The sequence below is a fragment of the Vulpes lagopus genome, chromosome 12 (genome assembly GCF_018345385.1).
Source record: "Vulpes lagopus strain Blue_001 chromosome 12, ASM1834538v1, whole genome shotgun sequence".
NCBI lineage: Eukaryota > Metazoa > Chordata > Mammalia > Carnivora > Canidae > Vulpes > Vulpes lagopus.
The window spans coordinates 23821056-23837257 of NC_054835.1; the positions used below are offsets into that span (position 1 = coordinate 23821056).

General features: G+C 43.3%; 1 protein-coding gene, 1 long non-coding RNA gene and 1 pseudogene across 3 annotated transcripts in view; all 3 read left to right on the forward strand.

The window, feature by feature from the left end:
• The first annotated feature begins 5306 nt into the window (after positions 1-5306).
• On the forward strand, positions 5307-9784 carry LOC121473788. The gene is made up of 3 exons (XR_005983224.1): positions 5307-5460; positions 8247-8347; positions 9595-9784. It is a non-coding gene; the product is annotated as an uncharacterized LOC121473788 (long non-coding RNA).
• A 666-nt stretch (positions 9785-10450) lies between these two features.
• LOC121473967 lies at positions 10451-13161 on the forward strand (annotated as a pseudogene).
• Positions 13162-15571: 2410 nt separating this feature from the next.
• HEATR6 (HEAT repeat containing 6) overlaps positions 15572-16202 on the forward strand; it is a 34136-nt gene continuing 33505 nt past the window's right edge. For both annotated transcript variants that reach the window (XM_041723880.1, XM_041723881.1), the window contains exon 1: positions 15572-15804. In XM_041723880.1, the coding sequence (XP_041579814.1) occupies positions 15583-15804 (222 nt within the window). In that variant the 5' untranslated portion in view covers positions 15572-15582. The remainder of the gene's footprint in view (positions 15805-16202) is intronic.

Consider the following 16202-nt stretch of genomic DNA (forward strand, 5'->3'; position numbering starts at 1 on the left):
TGTCCTCTTTTCCAGAGCTCCTTTGCAAGGGGCCTCTTCTGCTCCTGCATTCACTGGTATTCACCACGGCATCTTGCTGCCCACATAGCAATGCTCAAGAGCACTGGTAATATAGAATTCACTTCGTTTAAAGAAGCATACACCTGTGTCTGTGTAAAGGAGAAGTGCTCACATCCATGAGGTTTCAAAAGGGGGTTGGGAGGGTACTTGTGAGCTTCCTGCTCTAGCAACAGCTCTTAGCAATGAGGAGCCTTTCATCCCACAAAGATGGAATGACTTAACCAAGGTCACACAATCTGAGGCGTAAACCCAAGTACATTTAGTTATAAGCGAGAATTCCTTTTTAGAAGTGCCTGGGTGGCTCCATTGGTTAAGGGTCTATCTTCAGCTCAGGTCAGGATCTCAAGGTCCTGGAATGGAGCCTCCTGTCCAGCTCACTGCTCAGCAGGAAGTCTGCTTCTCCCTCTCCTGTTGCCCCTCCCCCGCCACTTGTGTGGTCACACTCTCTTTCTTAAATAAATACATAAAATCTTAAAAATAAAAGAACTTCTTTTTAAATAACACTGACACTGATTCTGAAAATAGCTATAATTATAAGGTGCTTGCTGTCTTCCAGATATGGTGCTGAATTATAAATATAATTATCTCATTGAATTCTCATCCCAACACTGTGGGGCAGGTACTATTCTTATGCTCACTTTACAGGGGAGGAAACAGAGCCTCCCAAGGGTTCAGTAACTTGTCCCTGGTCGCATAGCTACTGAGTGGGAGTCAGGATATAACCCCTGAGCTCAGACTCTTGCCTGCTACATGATCTAGATTTGACACAGCACAAAGAGGACACATGTTTAGCATTCTTCTGAGGATCAGATGTTATCCTCTCTAGGTTACCTCCACCTTGGTCTCATGCTCTAATTGCAGAGTTCAGGGAGCAGCAGAGCTGGTATTTGGAGCAGGTGAATGTTCACTAGGCATTGCTGATAATGAGCTCCTTGTCCTGCAAAGGCTCTTATCTGGAGCAAGGACTCTTTGGATGGGGACAGTACCTTCTAAAGTGCTATGCTCTTTACCACTTTGAGGAGAAATGCTATAAGATTATGACTTAATTGACCCTCATTAGGCAAAACTTGGTCACATGCTACGTTTCCTGATCTTCAGATGGGAATCATGAGCCCACATACAGTTGTTGAATGGATAGTAATATCTGTTAAGTCTTGGAATCTCTTCATGGTTCAGATTATAATTTCCAGCAGCATACAATATGGACAGGTTCTGATTCCCCTTTCTTTTGTGATATTTCCTTAATGAGCTGGTACATTTTTGCATGGGCTGTCTATAAGTGCCCTGCTATTGGGAATAGAAAGCCGTACATTCCCTTTCTCTCTCTCTCTCTCTCTTTCTTTTTCTTTCTTTCTTTCTTTCTTTCTTTCTTTCTTTCTTTCTTTCTTTCTTTCTCTTTCTCTCTTTCTTTCTTTCTCTTTCTTTCTTTCTTTCTTTCTTTCTTTCTTTCTTTCTTTCTTTCTTTCTTTCTATGCTGTCTATTCATGAGAGACAGAGAGACAAAGACATAGGCAGAGGGAGAAGCAGGATCCTTGTGGGCAGCCTGATGCAGGACTCAGTCCTAGGACCCTGGGATCACAACCCAAGCAGAAGGGAGATGCTCAACCACTGAGCCACCCAGGCACCCCCATGCATTCCCCTTCATAGAAATTAATTATAATGGTAGCTGCCAGTTTTGAGGACTGTGCCAGAAGTAGATATATGTACATATATGTTTATTTAATTTGCCCACCAAGCCAATGAGGTAGGAACTATAGTGCCTGCTTTACAGATGAGGAAGTGAGGCTCAGAAAGGGAAATTAATTTTCCCAAGGTGTTATAGCTACCAAGTAGCTGAGCCAGAGGCAAACTGGATCTGTTGCACCCTGGAGTCCTCACATTTATGCATTGGGCTATACTTGTATCGGCCTTAGTGAACAGCCAGAAATAAGGATCATATTGCTGTTCCTCAACTCTCTTAAAATCAAAGTTACAGTTTTAGGTGGATGAGTCCTACCTTTAACCTGATTGGGCATCAGAATCCACTGTAGCAAAGCAGTTGTGCTCTGCTAATGAAACCTTAGCACCAGGCCTATTGCCATGTCTTCAAAACCCATTTACCTGTGTCCCACAGAGAAGTCAAAGTTATTTTCTAGGAACTTGGACCTGGCCTGACAGTAATGTGTACCAGTTAAGAGCAGTCTTTGGCGTTTGATCTTAGTTCTGCTGTATTATTTTGGGTATGTTACTAAACCTCTGTGATTTCATTTTCCCACCTGTAAAAGGGAAGTAATAGTGCTTGTCTGTATTGGAAACCATATGGGGTGTCTTCCTAATTACAATGGCTCCCTCAGTGGTCCCCCCCTGAACACACACACATAGGGCCCTCAGGAGCTTTGTTTGTATCATCAACAATCTGACAATCAAATTCTCTCCTGCAGCATTCTAAATGTGGGATTAAAAATATCTAGTACTTTTTGGATTGACTTTAAACTTAGGGTTCCAAAGTGGTCACATTTCCTCCAATATATGGCTTGAGAAGCAGGAAGAATCATGGGTGGGGAACCCTTTGAAGGTTGCTGATTTTTTTGGGAGGGTGGCAGATTGGAAGTACAATCAAGTTTAAATGCAAATGTCACTCCCCTTGAGGGGAGGACATTTGCTCAAAATTTGCTTATATAAACAGATTATTTTCTTCGTTTCATACTAGCATGGGTGCTGTTGAATGTTTACCTCTCCCTTTGTAAGAGGAAGTCCACCTTGTTCATACCACATCTCCAGCATTTACACAGGGTGTGATACAGAGTAAGAGATCAATAAGGCTTTTTCCAAAAACGTTAAAGCAATTTTTTCATTCACTAATATTAATATTTGCCCACGAACACACCCAGGAAATGACCACATGGAAGGATTCAAATGAAAGTTTATCAAGCTGCAATACATGTCTGTCCTGCTATTAGTGCCTTTATGGGGCTTCCATTCGGGCAATGAAAGGGTGCACAATGGGTGCTATTCAGACCCATTCTCAACCCCATGCACCAAAACCCCTTCCACTCTCCCACTCTTCTCTCTTCCCAACCTTTAGTCAAAACTCCCATTCATTTCTCATTGTCTCTACTATGTGTTCATCTAATGATTATTGAGCAAAGTAAATGCTTATCACTGAGCACAGAAGACAAAATATACATAGGATGACTCCCTCATCCTAGCCATCAGGATATTCACAGAAGAGAAATGTAAAAATAATAACAATTAATTGTAATGTAGTGTGCTAAGTGCTATGATCAGACAAGTATAAAGTTACCCCTCCCAGGGTTGAGGAGGGTTTTAGCAGTGATGTTTGCGCTGAGCCTGGCAAGACTCGGCAGGAAAAGAAAGGGAGGGATCCCTGGGTGCTGCAGTGGTTTAGCGCCTGCCTTTGGCCCACGGCGCAATCCTGGAGACCCAGGATCGAATCCCATGTCAGGCTCCTGGTGCATGGAGCCTGCTTCTCCCTCTGCCTATGTCTCTGCCTCTCTCTCTGTGTGTGTGTGACTATCATAAATAAATAAATAAAATTTTTTAAAAACTTAAAAAAAAAGAAAAGAAAGGGAAAAAGGTGTTCTAAATTCAAAGAACAGAGTATGACGTACGGGCAAGGGGCAGCAACCAGAGCATCCCAGAGTGCCAGGGTGAAGAGGAAGGAAGGAGTCAGGGAAGCTGGCTAGGGCTGCATTGCCAAGGCCCTATTCAGCTCTGAGTAACCCAAAGGACAAACAAAGCATGTGCTTAGGGCACTGGCAAAACAAGGCACCCAAAGTAAAATCAGGGAAAAAAGGACATCTAAAAAGAAACAGGCTTAATTTCAACGTACTTTTGAGTTTTGTTGAAATTTCAAAATTATTTCAAAATATTTTTTATTTCAAGTTTAAGCATTTTTTTAAAAATTGGAATTGCACATGGAGAACATCATTATAGTTTTTTCAGTGTTTAGGACCTCTTAAATGTTTCTCTCTGGCTTTGACTCTGTTATAGAAATTGGACACCAACCAACCTCAGCTTTGGGATAGGCAGGATTGAGTTGAGGCAGTTGGCAAAATTGCTTTGTGAATAACCTGTAACTGTACCTCTTAACCTACATGGGGTTACTAGCAGTTTATGATGTCAGTTCTTTGCCCAAAGGACCTCTCACTGGTGTCATTTCAGGAACTGTGACAGAGGAAGCATGATAGGAAGGGTCTTTCTGTAGCCCTAGAATTAAAAACCAGGGCCCCAGGTAAAATGTCAAGGACTCTACTTTCTGAAAAGAAGTCAACCCTCTCCCCAGAGCTATAAGAATCTGCAAACTAGTCCTGCCATTCCCAAGCAGCCCAGTCATCCTTTTACCACATCAAATAAGACATCTTATGGGACACAATATTCATGGTCAGAAGTTATATGTGCCTCCCTCTGTGCCCACTGCCACTGGGGAGGGAAGGAGGGCGTATTCCTCCAAATAAACCAAGGGGAGTATAGGTTTCAGAAAATCACTTATGTAGCTTAAGAACACTTACAAGAAGGGGGAAATGAAATATCACTACCCAGATGGTTGGTTACTGTAGCTACCCTGCCCCTCCTTCCTTCCACCCGAGGGCTGCCTGATGAGAGACATCTTGTATGTTGAGAGTTAGGGTTCTCAGAAAAGAAGGTGGACAAGATAAAATGAAATCCTATGTCAAGAAAAGGACATATATAGGCAAAGACAACCACAACTGCCTAAACCAGACCAACCCAGAAAACTAAGGGGGCCTCATTCCCACTAGCCGGTGACCTAGGAGCATCCCTGCTGGTTCTCCTGACTCTCTGTCCTCAATACCAGAGACTCTAGATCCCAGAGCAGGGAGGGGAGAAGTGAAATAGGGGGCTGCACCCTTGCCAATATCCAGTTCCTAATTGTAAATTCTATAAGGGTGTATTCCGTGCCTAGCATGTGCCTGGCCCAGAGGAGACATTTACTTGTGTTGAAAAAGGAATGAGTGGATAAAGTACATAATAAGAGTAAGTGGTCACCCTCAACCGCTGCACCCCTTTCTCTGTCACTCACAGCTTTCCTGCTTTAGGAGACTCTTACTCATCTGCCAGAGAAGGGTGTTCCTTTGGCTCAGAGACTATCTTGGGCAACAACGAGGCCTTACTCAGGAGACCTACTGGTGTGAGTTCTTCAGAAGTAGTTTCTGGGCAGGGCTTAGGTTCTCATGTCCCTAGTCCCACCCCTGGCCTTGTGTTCTAGCTCAGTGGGCGGAGGAGCATAAATTTCAGCTGTTCTCAGTCTTGCTGCCTTTTTACCAAAGACTTCCGACAGCAACATGAAGTTAGGGGGCTTCCTCCTTCTGGTGATGCTTCTCACCCTCAGCTCAGAGGTACAGGAACTCCAGGCTGCGGTGAGACCATTGAGACTTCTAGGTGAGTCTGGGTAGAAGGCAAGATACTTGAGTCCAGGAGCCACCTTGACTGCTGTACCTCTCTCCTTCTGTCTCCATTCTTCACCCTCCTTTTCTTGGCTGGTTCCTGTGGCTGGACTCTCCACTCTTCCCTTTTGCTCCCCCATCAGCCACCTGCCATCTTCCCCAGCATCTCTTTCCTCCCTGGATTTCTTGGTCTCTTGCTGCAAATAGATCAGATCACTAAAGAACACATTTTCTTAATCATGTTAAATGTGAATCATCTCATTCTCCACTTTTCCCTTTACTACCAACATTCTCAAGGGAGCAGTCTTAACTCTCTGCCCTTACTACTCCACAACTCATTCCTTCACCCCTTGAAGACTGAGTGTCACCATTCCTGTCCCCAGCAATCTCCAGGAATTTCACTCCCAGGATCTGCTGGCAAATCTGCAAATCTCTTGGCTCTCCTCAGCAGTGAAAATCTGTAACTTCTGTAGCAACGGACATTGTTTGCCACTCCCTCAATCCTTAAACTTTCTTCTCTCCTGGATTATCTTCACTGTAGCCCCCTTCTTCTCCCTAAAGATTCTTGGATTCAACTCTTAACTCCTCTCTCTCCCTCGCTGTCCTCCCCCCCACTTTAAACCAGTTGCCAAATACCATCTGTTCTTTGAAATTGTTTCTTGCGTGTGCTCCTTCCTCTCCATTCCCCATTGCCACACAGCAAGTCCGGCCCTGACTACCCCATGCTTGGGCCAACACAGTAGTTTCCTGATAGCACTTCCTGGTCCTTGATTGCTTCTCAGGTTTGCTTGCTCACTGAATCCTGTTCCATTCTGTGTCCTCACACCAGAATAGTCTTCTTTTTTTTTATTTAATTTTTTTATTTATTTATGATAGTCACACAGAGAGAGAGAGAGAGAGGCAGAGACACAGGCAGAGGGAGAAGCAGGCTCCATGCACCGGGAGCCCGACGTGGGATTCGATCCAGGGTCTCCCGGATCGCGCCCTGGGCCAAAGGCAGGGGCCAAACCGCTGCGCCACCCAGGGATCCCCAGAATGGTCTTCTTAAGTGAACTGCAGGCATATCCCTCCCTTGGCCTACCAAATGAAACCCAAACTCCTCAGGTCCTCAAGATCTGGCCCTGGTAACTTTACATCCTGCCTCCTTTTCCTGCCTGACTTCCAACTACCCCCTTATCCTTATCCCGCCTTGCATTTATTTGCCAGTCCTCCTGTATTCCTTGTATTTTAGGCAGAGGAGTGAGGAGATGAGGCACCAGGGTGCCATATTTAAGGAGGTGGTCACTCTCGGGGTTGTGCAAATGCCTCCTTAAACTAGGTGCCTTGCACACATCTTCCCACTCCAGGCCCTGTTACATTTCCCCTTGTGAACTTTTTCTAGTAATTCTTTTCTCTTCCACAAGACTCTACCACCACTACCTACCTCAATTCTGCCTTAAAAAGATTCTAATACTTCAAGACTCACCTTTTCTGGTTTATCTAATTGGAAGTAATGTCCTCTCTCTTCTGAGCTCCTTTTCCTTTGCATGAAACCTCTTAGGACACTTGTCACATACTGCCTTGTTTTTAATATTTTGAATACAAGTCTTCTCTCCATTGTTAGATTCTAAGCTGTTCTACTTTATATCTTTATATTTTCTGAATAACTTAGCTCTATGCTGTGTGCATAGTAAGAAATGAACAGATTTAATGAATGACCAAACTATTATGAGTGAGGACAAAATCTGCAATCTTTTCACCAATAAATAACAACAGAGAATAAAAGCATGGAGGTGTTGTATTGACTTTCTCTGAGGTCTGCAAGTATATTGTAGACATTCCACCAGGCTCCTTTCTTACAGTCTTACACTGCTGGTCATCACAGCATTCTTTTCCTTCTGAGCTTGGACAAGGTATCCCAGCCTTCTCAACGTAGCATCAGATAGTCATCTCTACTGATCAGAGTTGACACTGGAGAATGAATTTCATTTTCCCTGCTGGATCCAAGAGCTCCATTTTACAAATGAGGAAACAAAACCCAGAGAAGTCCAGACACAAAATCAGGTAGAGAAACTCCTGATATTGGCTGAGTAGAAGCAAAAGCACAGCACAACAGAAGCACAATACGTTTGTCCAGAGCTCTGCATACATTTAACTAGAAGCTCCTGTGGAGTCTTAACCAGCTTCTTGGACCTACTTCACTGGTTCTCAAAGACTATCTTTGAGGCTCTGGGAACCTGGGGGGCTTCCACTCAGGTCAGGAATGACTCCTTGAAGTTGGGAGATGTGCTCTTCATGTTAGAGTCTGTTTCATCATGTGGGACAGCGGAGGGAACTTGGCCTCGGGCCAGGCAGGTCTCGATTTAATTCCACTTCTGTAACTACTAATAGGGGGATTCACCTCGGTGCACCCCAGCTGCCACACCTGTAAGTCAGATTCATCCTGCAAGGTGACTGCAGGGCACCCTTGACGACATTTGGTGGATATGTTTCCTGTCTTCTGTCCCTTTTCCTGCAGAGGAGTGAAGTAAGGACATATGAACGGGCTTCTTTACACTTCTCTTCTGCAAACACAGTTATGCTCTTCTTTAAAATAGGCCTTCCTTTATTGTGAGAATGTGAATGCATTGTTTTTACCTAAAATCTAGAAGATGTTAATGAGTATTGTTCTGTGAGTAATCATTTACAAATTCCCTTATTTACTGAACTAAAAGACAAAAGTGGAACTGGTTCTTTCTATCAGTCTTCTCTGATAACTGTGCTTAAAGCAGAGTCATTTTCAGCTGGTCTGTTCTGACATAGGAACCTGCGTTGAGCTCTGCACAAATGACAAGGATTGTGATCTAGGAGAGCACTGTGTCAGCAATGGGTGTGGCCACATCTGTGCTCCAGCCTAAGGACAGGTAAAAACATCAGGCCCTTCCCTTCTTCCTCAAACCTCATCCAAGCTAGACAGGTTGGCTGTGATGGGACTTTCCAGAAGTGGGTGGGACAGAAGCCTGTCTCTGTGCCCTTTCCCTCTTATACCTTTCCCAAGAAAAGGAAGTATCTATCACTGGATGGTGGCTTCCAAACCTTTAAAATAATTTCATTACCCAGTATATCCAGGACAGAACTCAGACTATTTATTTGAACAAAAAGAATATAAAAATCAGTCACATTATCCCCTACTCCCAAATGATGTCTGCTTAATACTTTGGTGCATATTTTATTTTATTTTATTTTTTAATTTTTTAAAAAGATTTTATTTATTTATTCATGAGAGACACAGAGAAAGGCAGAGACACAGGCAGAGGGAGAAGCAGGCTCCCTGCAGGGAGCCTGATGTGGGACTCGATCCCAGGATTCCAGGATCATGCCCTGGGCTGAAGGCAGACGCTCAACCGCTGAGCCAACCCAGGCATCCCTGGTGCATATTTTAAACACACATGCAAATATATAATACATAAATCGAAATGAGATAATCTTGTGTCTATTTTGATTTCTTAATTATTTCACTTAGAAATAGTTGGTGAACGATCTTTAACACCAATCTTCTATACCGTCACCTTTAACAGCCTTATAGAAGTCCATCATATATGCTCATATACTTAGTAATCTCCGCTAATACACATTTAATATGTTTATTGTTTATGTTATTAACATGGTTATAATGAATACTAAATTGATATACATGCCCTTAGTAATTTCCTTGGGATAAATTCCAAGAATTATAATTTATGACCAAAGACTATGTTCATTTTAAGCCTCTGATGCACACTGCCAGATGGACCTATGAGAATCCCTCTTCTGTAGAAATATTTCAGGATTTTCACATGATAGTTTCTTTATTTTCAGTAGCCATCAAATGAAAAAAAATGCACAATGAAAAGTTACCATGATTTAGTCTTGATTATAAATTAAATTGTATTTATTAACTAATGTAATATTAACACAATAGAATCAACATAAACTTTAAGTTACCCATTTGTGTTTAGAAGGTACTGTCTATCCAATCCATCCACAATATTTGGGATGCTTTTGGCCTTGCTGGCTCTTTGTAGATGCTTATTGATTCCAAGAACTGGGAACTGTCACCTCAATTGCCTTCTGTAATTTCAGGTCTCCAAAACAGCAGGTCTCATGTATAATTTTTTGGTCCATTTTTCAGATGAAGACTTATCTTAAGGCTCATCCTTCTCTAATAATTTCTCATCGCTTCCTATCTTCAAAGATATGACCAGAACTCCTTGACCAGGAAGACAGATGAAAATGGGAGCCTGTGTGTGGAGATTACAAGAGATGTGTTGGGGAAAGGAAAAAGAGTCATTTCTTTTAATAAATCATCATTGTTAAAAGCACCCACACTGCTTGCATTGTTATTTAATTAAGGGTGATGATGAAGTAGAGGACAGAGTGGGAGACAGATGACATTTATCAAACACTTGGTATGCAACTGTGTTATATTCTCCACAAGCATCATCTAATTTATCCTTACAACTACCTTGTGACTATGCTTTTCATCAATGCCATTTTACATATAAGGATGCTGAGGCTTGGAGAGATTAAATAATTTGTTCAAAGTTATATGGTATATAAGTTTCAGGGCCTTACCTCTAATCCTGTGTCAAACACAGGGCCTATGCATTATAGCCTCACAGTTAGGAGCTCTGACTCTGAATTTCAAACTCAGATCCACTACACAATTGTGTGACTTTCAGCAAGTGTCCTAACCTTTCTGTGCTTCAGTTTTCTGATCTTTATAACAATATATACCTCATAGAGCTACAAGGACAAAAGAAGTTAGTTCATGTAAAGTACTTGGCATAGTGCCTGATACAGAAAACATTCAATAATGTTAACTACAATTGTTATGGTTATTATCACATAGTCGGGCTGATGGCCTTAGTGCTAATTTTATAGGACTCTAGAACAGAAGTCTAGGAAAATCCTCCTTCCTAGCCTATCCTAGTTCAGCTGGATCCTGAAAGCCAGCCCCTCTCTTCTGGTTTTCCCCATTATAAAACATGGGTGGTAAAGATAGAGATGCAGTAAAACAATGGGACACCTGCACCCCAATGTTTATAGCAGCAATGTCCACAATAGCCAAACTGTGGAAGGAACTTCAGTGTCCATTGAAAGATGAATGGATAGAGAAGATGTTATATATATATATATATATATATATATATATATATCATGATGTTATTGTGTTATATATATAACATTATATATATGTTATACATATTATGTTATATATATAACATTTTATATATATATATATATATATACACACACACCCACACACACAATGGAATGTTACTCAGCCATTAGAAACGACAAATACCCATCATTTGCTTCGACGTGGATGGAACTGGAGGGTATTATGCTGAGTGAAGTAAGTCAATCGGAGAAGGACAAACATTATATGATCTCATTCATTTGAGGAATATAAAAAATAGTGAAAGGGAATAAAGGGGAAAGGAGAGAAAATGAGTGGGAAATATCAGTGAGGATGACAGATCATGCGAGACACCTAACTCTGGGAAATGAACAAGGGATAATGGAAAGGGAGGTGGGCGGGGAGGTGGGGCGACTGGGTGATGGGCACTGAAGGGGGAACTTGCCAGGATGAGCACTGGGTGTTATGCTATATGTTGGCAAATTGAACTCCAATAAAAAATATATACAAAAAAAACCCGTGGGAGGTAAAAATAGACTTACAATTTCTTGTCTATGTTCTTCACAATCACAACTGGCCTAGGTTGTAGTCTGAATTTGGCCAATTTACTGCCTGTGTGGCCCTTGACAAACCATATTTTCTTTCTTTAAGACATCTAAACTTCTCTTATCTGTAAAAAGGGGGAAATAACAGTATCTATCTGATTTGGAAGCTAAGATTTATAGAACCCGATAGTTTACAAAGTATTTTCACAAAGATCCCATTTGATTTCCACATCAACCAACAGATGAGAAATAGGAGGCTCTGAATAAATGGTGAATTTATTCATTCTTCTTGCAAGTATTGGGAGGTGTCTACCATGACTCAAGTGCTGTGCTAGCATTGGGGATACAATAGGAACCAGATAGACAATTTGTATGCCTTCACAAATTTCACACTCTAGAGGAAGAAACAGATAATATAATAATAAAGAAGATAACTATACATTATGGTAAATTTTCTGAAGGAAATAAACAAAGATGAGAATTAGAAGGGGAAGGAGGTAAAGCCTACTTCAGTTAAAATGATCCCGACTCTAATGAGGTGATTAAAATGGTCTTGACAGAGTTCCAAAATATGAAAGAGGTGATATTCCAGAATAAGGCTCCAAATCACCTTATGTGCAGAATTTATAAAAGGAAATTGGCTGTGAACATGCTTAGCATCTTTAAGGCCCCAAGGTCACTGTAGGATTAAAAAATATTGAGAATGAGGAGGAGTCAGCAAAAACAAGAGGGCAGTCCGTCGTCTTTGTACTGCTTGCGAACGTGCTAAGCACGTACACTTTCTTCCAGCACCCAGGCCAGTATTGAGATTGGTTCTCTGTATGAAGGAAACAACTTCTTTACCTCTATTACTCGTGCCCAGTTTGAAGAATTAAATGCTGACCTATTCTGTGGCACCCTGGACCCTGTAGAGAAAGCTCTTCAGGATGCCAAGCTGGACAAGTCTCAGATCCATATTTTCCTGGTGGGTGGTTCTACCCATATCCCCAAGATTCAGAAACTTCTGCAAGATTTCTTCAATGGAAAGGAACTGAATAAGAGTATCAACTCTGATGAGGCTGTTGCTTATGGTGCAGCTGTCCAGGCAGCCATTCTTTCTGGTGACAAATCTGAAAATGTTCAAGACTTGCTGCTATTGGATGTCACCCCACTTTCTCTTGGCACTGAAACTGCTGGAGGAGTCATGATTGTGCTCATCAAGCACAATATTACCATTCCTACCAAACAGACACAAACCTTTACTACCTACTCTGACAACCAGCCTGGTGTGCTTATTCAGGTCTATGAAGGTGAGCATGCTATGACCAAGGATAACAACCTACTTGGCAAGTTTGATCTCACAGGCATACCTCCTGCCCCCGTGGTATTCCTCAGATTGAAGTCACTTTTGATATTGATGCTAATGGTATCCTCAGTGTGTCTGCTGTGGATAAGAGCACAGGAAAAGAGAACAAGATTACCATCACTAATGACAAGGGCCACTTGAGCAAGGAGGACATTGAGCGCATGGTCCAGGAAGCTGAGAAGTACAAAGCTGAAGATGAGAAACAGTGAGACAAGGTGTCTTTCAAGAATTCACTTGAGTCTTATGCATTCAACATGAAAGCAACTATTGAAGATGAAAAACTTCAGGGCAAAATCAATGACGAAGATAAACAGAAGATTCTTGACAAGTGCAAAGAAATCATCAACTGGCTTGATAAGAACCAGACTGCAGAGAAGGAAGAATTTGAACATCAGCAGAAAGAGCTGGAGAAAGTCTGCAACCCCATCATTATGAAGCTATATCAGAGTGCAGGAGGCATGCCAGAAGGAATGCCTGGAGGCTTTCCTGGTGGTGGAGCTCCTCTCTCTGGTGGTGCCTCCTCTGGGCCTACCATTGAAGAGGTTGAATAAGCCAACCTGATGACCGGTCTAGCATTGTTCCACACATTTGAAGGACCCAAATTTGTAGCAAATTCCATGGCAGTTTTAAAGTCAAGCTTCTATAATAAATATACTGGGCATTCTTGATATGTGAATATGGAATATGTGCACAGAGAAAGGAAATAAACATTGCACTTTATAAGCACTGTATTGTTAAGTGGAAAATGCAATGTCTAAATAAAACTGCATTTAAAATTGGCACCAAAAGAGAGAGAGAGAAAAAAAAATGAGGAGGAGTTAGGATGTGTGAGGAGATTTTTTTGGAAGAACTTTCGCCAAGGTCTAAGTTCCACAGTTTAGGGGTGGCTATCATTTATTTTTTTTTTAATTTTATTTATTTATGATAGGCACACAGTGAGAGAGAGAGAAGCAGAGACATAGGCAGAGGGAGAAGCAGGCTCCATGCACCGGGAGCCCGACATGGGATTCGATCCCGGGTCTCCAGGATCGCGCCCCGGGCCAAAGGCAGGCGCCAAACCGCTGCGCCACCCAGGGATCCCGGTGGCTATCATTTAAATACGAGCCAATGAAGGGGGGCTCTCAGGGCTTCCCCCTAGAGCTTGATAAATGTTTTCTTCAGTTGGTGTCACTAAAGGGTAGGAATGTTCATTTCTTTGTCTGCCATCTGCAAGGGTATATTCCATCAGAACTCAACAGAATGGTATCGTTATACTTACAATATCTGGGTTATTTAGTCCTGAGTAACAGTATATGTCGGCTATCCACGTTACAAACTAAGATGAGCCACACTGAACCCAGATCTTTCCACAGTCTACATCACATCACCTCCACTGTGGTAATGACACAGGTCTCACATCCTTCTAACACAATGTGTTGGAAATATCTTGTGCACTGCTTCAAATACTCTTGGCCTTACACTCTCATTTTAATCAATCCCTACAGCAACCAGTTTCTGTCAGGCATCTACTAGTTTAGCACAAGGTAACTTGTCAGAGACTTGCCTTGGACTTGTACCCTAGTACCCTATACCTCTCACTTTTGCCTCGGGGCTTCTTTGTGCAACAAGAAACTCCTGCAGGAACCACCCCCCCTCCCCATGCATGCTCAAATAAGAAGCACTGGAGAACTGATGCTTGGTGGGGTAATGCTTGACAACAGAATTTGAAGAATTCAAAGACTGACAGTTATATGCTTCTATCTCCATTCCTCAGGAGGGGACTTCTTAGAAAACGGCCAATTCAATAGTACATATAGGTACCAATTCCCCTTTCTTCCCTGTTCATTCCTGAATGAATCACTCATACATCAACATCATCTAAGGTTCAGCTTTGGGAGAAATCAAACTAACACATCTGTGATTAGGTTTCAGCTCCTGATCTTCTCTGAGCAAATGTTTGAATATCACAAATACACACGTTCCCAAGAATATGCAATAATATACAAGCACAATGGAATCTAAATCCAAACAAAAAATTAATATCTCTCCCCAAAGAAGTCTAAAGTCTTCAGACAACAAGCTCTTCTATAGCCTGCCCCCAACGGTGACTGCCAAACAAAGTGTTTTAGTCTCAGGATAAAACATGCACATTCAGGTGACTTCAAGGTTTTCCCTAAGAACCATTGCTAAGAATCTGCTTTATATCTGCATATTTCAAAGGCCCAAGAGATGACCAAGTGTAAATTTTACACCTTCACCTCTTGAGTGACTAAAAACTGTTTACAGCTTTTATTTTATTTTTAAAATATTTTATTTATTTATTCATGAGAGACACAGAGAAAGAGAGAGAGAGACAAAGACAGAGACACAGGCAGAGGGAGAGGGAGAAGCAGGCTCCATGCAGGGAGCCCGATGCGGTACTTGCTACTCAGTACTCAATCCCAGGATCCCGCCCTGGGCCAAAGGCAGGCGCTAAACCACTGAGCCACCCAGGGATCCCCTTTTACAGCTTTTTAAATGGCTATTTTCTTTTCCAGTTTTTTGCTTTTAAGAATACAGGAAATCTCGGGGTGTCCAATCTCAACCAGGTCAAACCTTTGCAGGTTATATTTTTACATGGCTTGGTTTGAACTTCAAATGACTTGCATGGTGAAGCGCAAGATCTAGAGGATGCACAGCCAGCTGCAATGAATACTGGGAAATGTACCCCTTATTCGGGGTGCTTTTGTGCCTAAGAATCAAGGGCCCTCCCACGATATGAGAAGAGGCCAAGGATGTCGTAGAACTAGCACTTTCTGCTATTGCCACCAACAGCAGCCCTTCTCCAACTCCAGCCCGCCTGAAACGCTAGTACTACTAAATAGGCCTGTCAGCCCTTTCCAGGAACACACTTCCTAGGAGGACAGAGTTCCACTTTTCAGTCGGGTATCAAAAACAAGTGGGAGATGAAAAAGCCTCCCAGCTAATTTCGCACAACTATTTGCAAAGCATCCCGGAGAGCGTCCCAGGTCTTTCAATCCGAGCCTGGCCTAAAGAAGTAGTTCCGGAGCCGGCGCGCGGAGGCGGGGATGCCCCGGAAGTAGTTCTCTGTTGTCCTACGTAGGCAAGATGGCGGCGGTACAAGTGGCCGGCTCCCTCCCGGGTGAGCCGGCGCGGGAGGTGCCCCGAGAGCCACCACCGGCGGAGCAGAGCAGTGGGTTCCGCTGCTTGTCGGCCAGGCTCTGCGCCCTGCGCCCGGATGACAGCAGCTCCGCCCGGACCGAGATCCACCTGCTCTTCGACCAGCTCATCTCTGAGAACTACAGCGAGGGCGGCGGCGTGGCCCCCGAGGTAGGCGCTGTGCCGGGTGGGGCGGCCTCGGGCCGCGCCTGCTGCTCGTCCCGCCTGCCGCTCCCGGCTTTTCCCAGCCGCGCTTCACGTTACTTAGTTCTAGGCTCGTTTGCTCCCCACCCCGGACCGTGGCAGCCTCTGCCCTCCTGTCTCTGGAAGATCCTGCAATGCTTGGCAAACTCGCATCCTGCAAAACCCCGCTTGATGACTTCTCTGATAACACCGCAGGTGTCATCCCTAGTCCCACCTTCCGGTCCCCCAGCTCCACTCTTTGCGTACAAAATACTTTGTATATAGGGACGCATGGTGGCTTAGTGGTTGAGCATCTGCCTTCCGCCCAGGGCGTGATCCCTGGATCGCGTCCCGCCTGGGGCTCCCTGCGGGGATCCTGCTTCTCC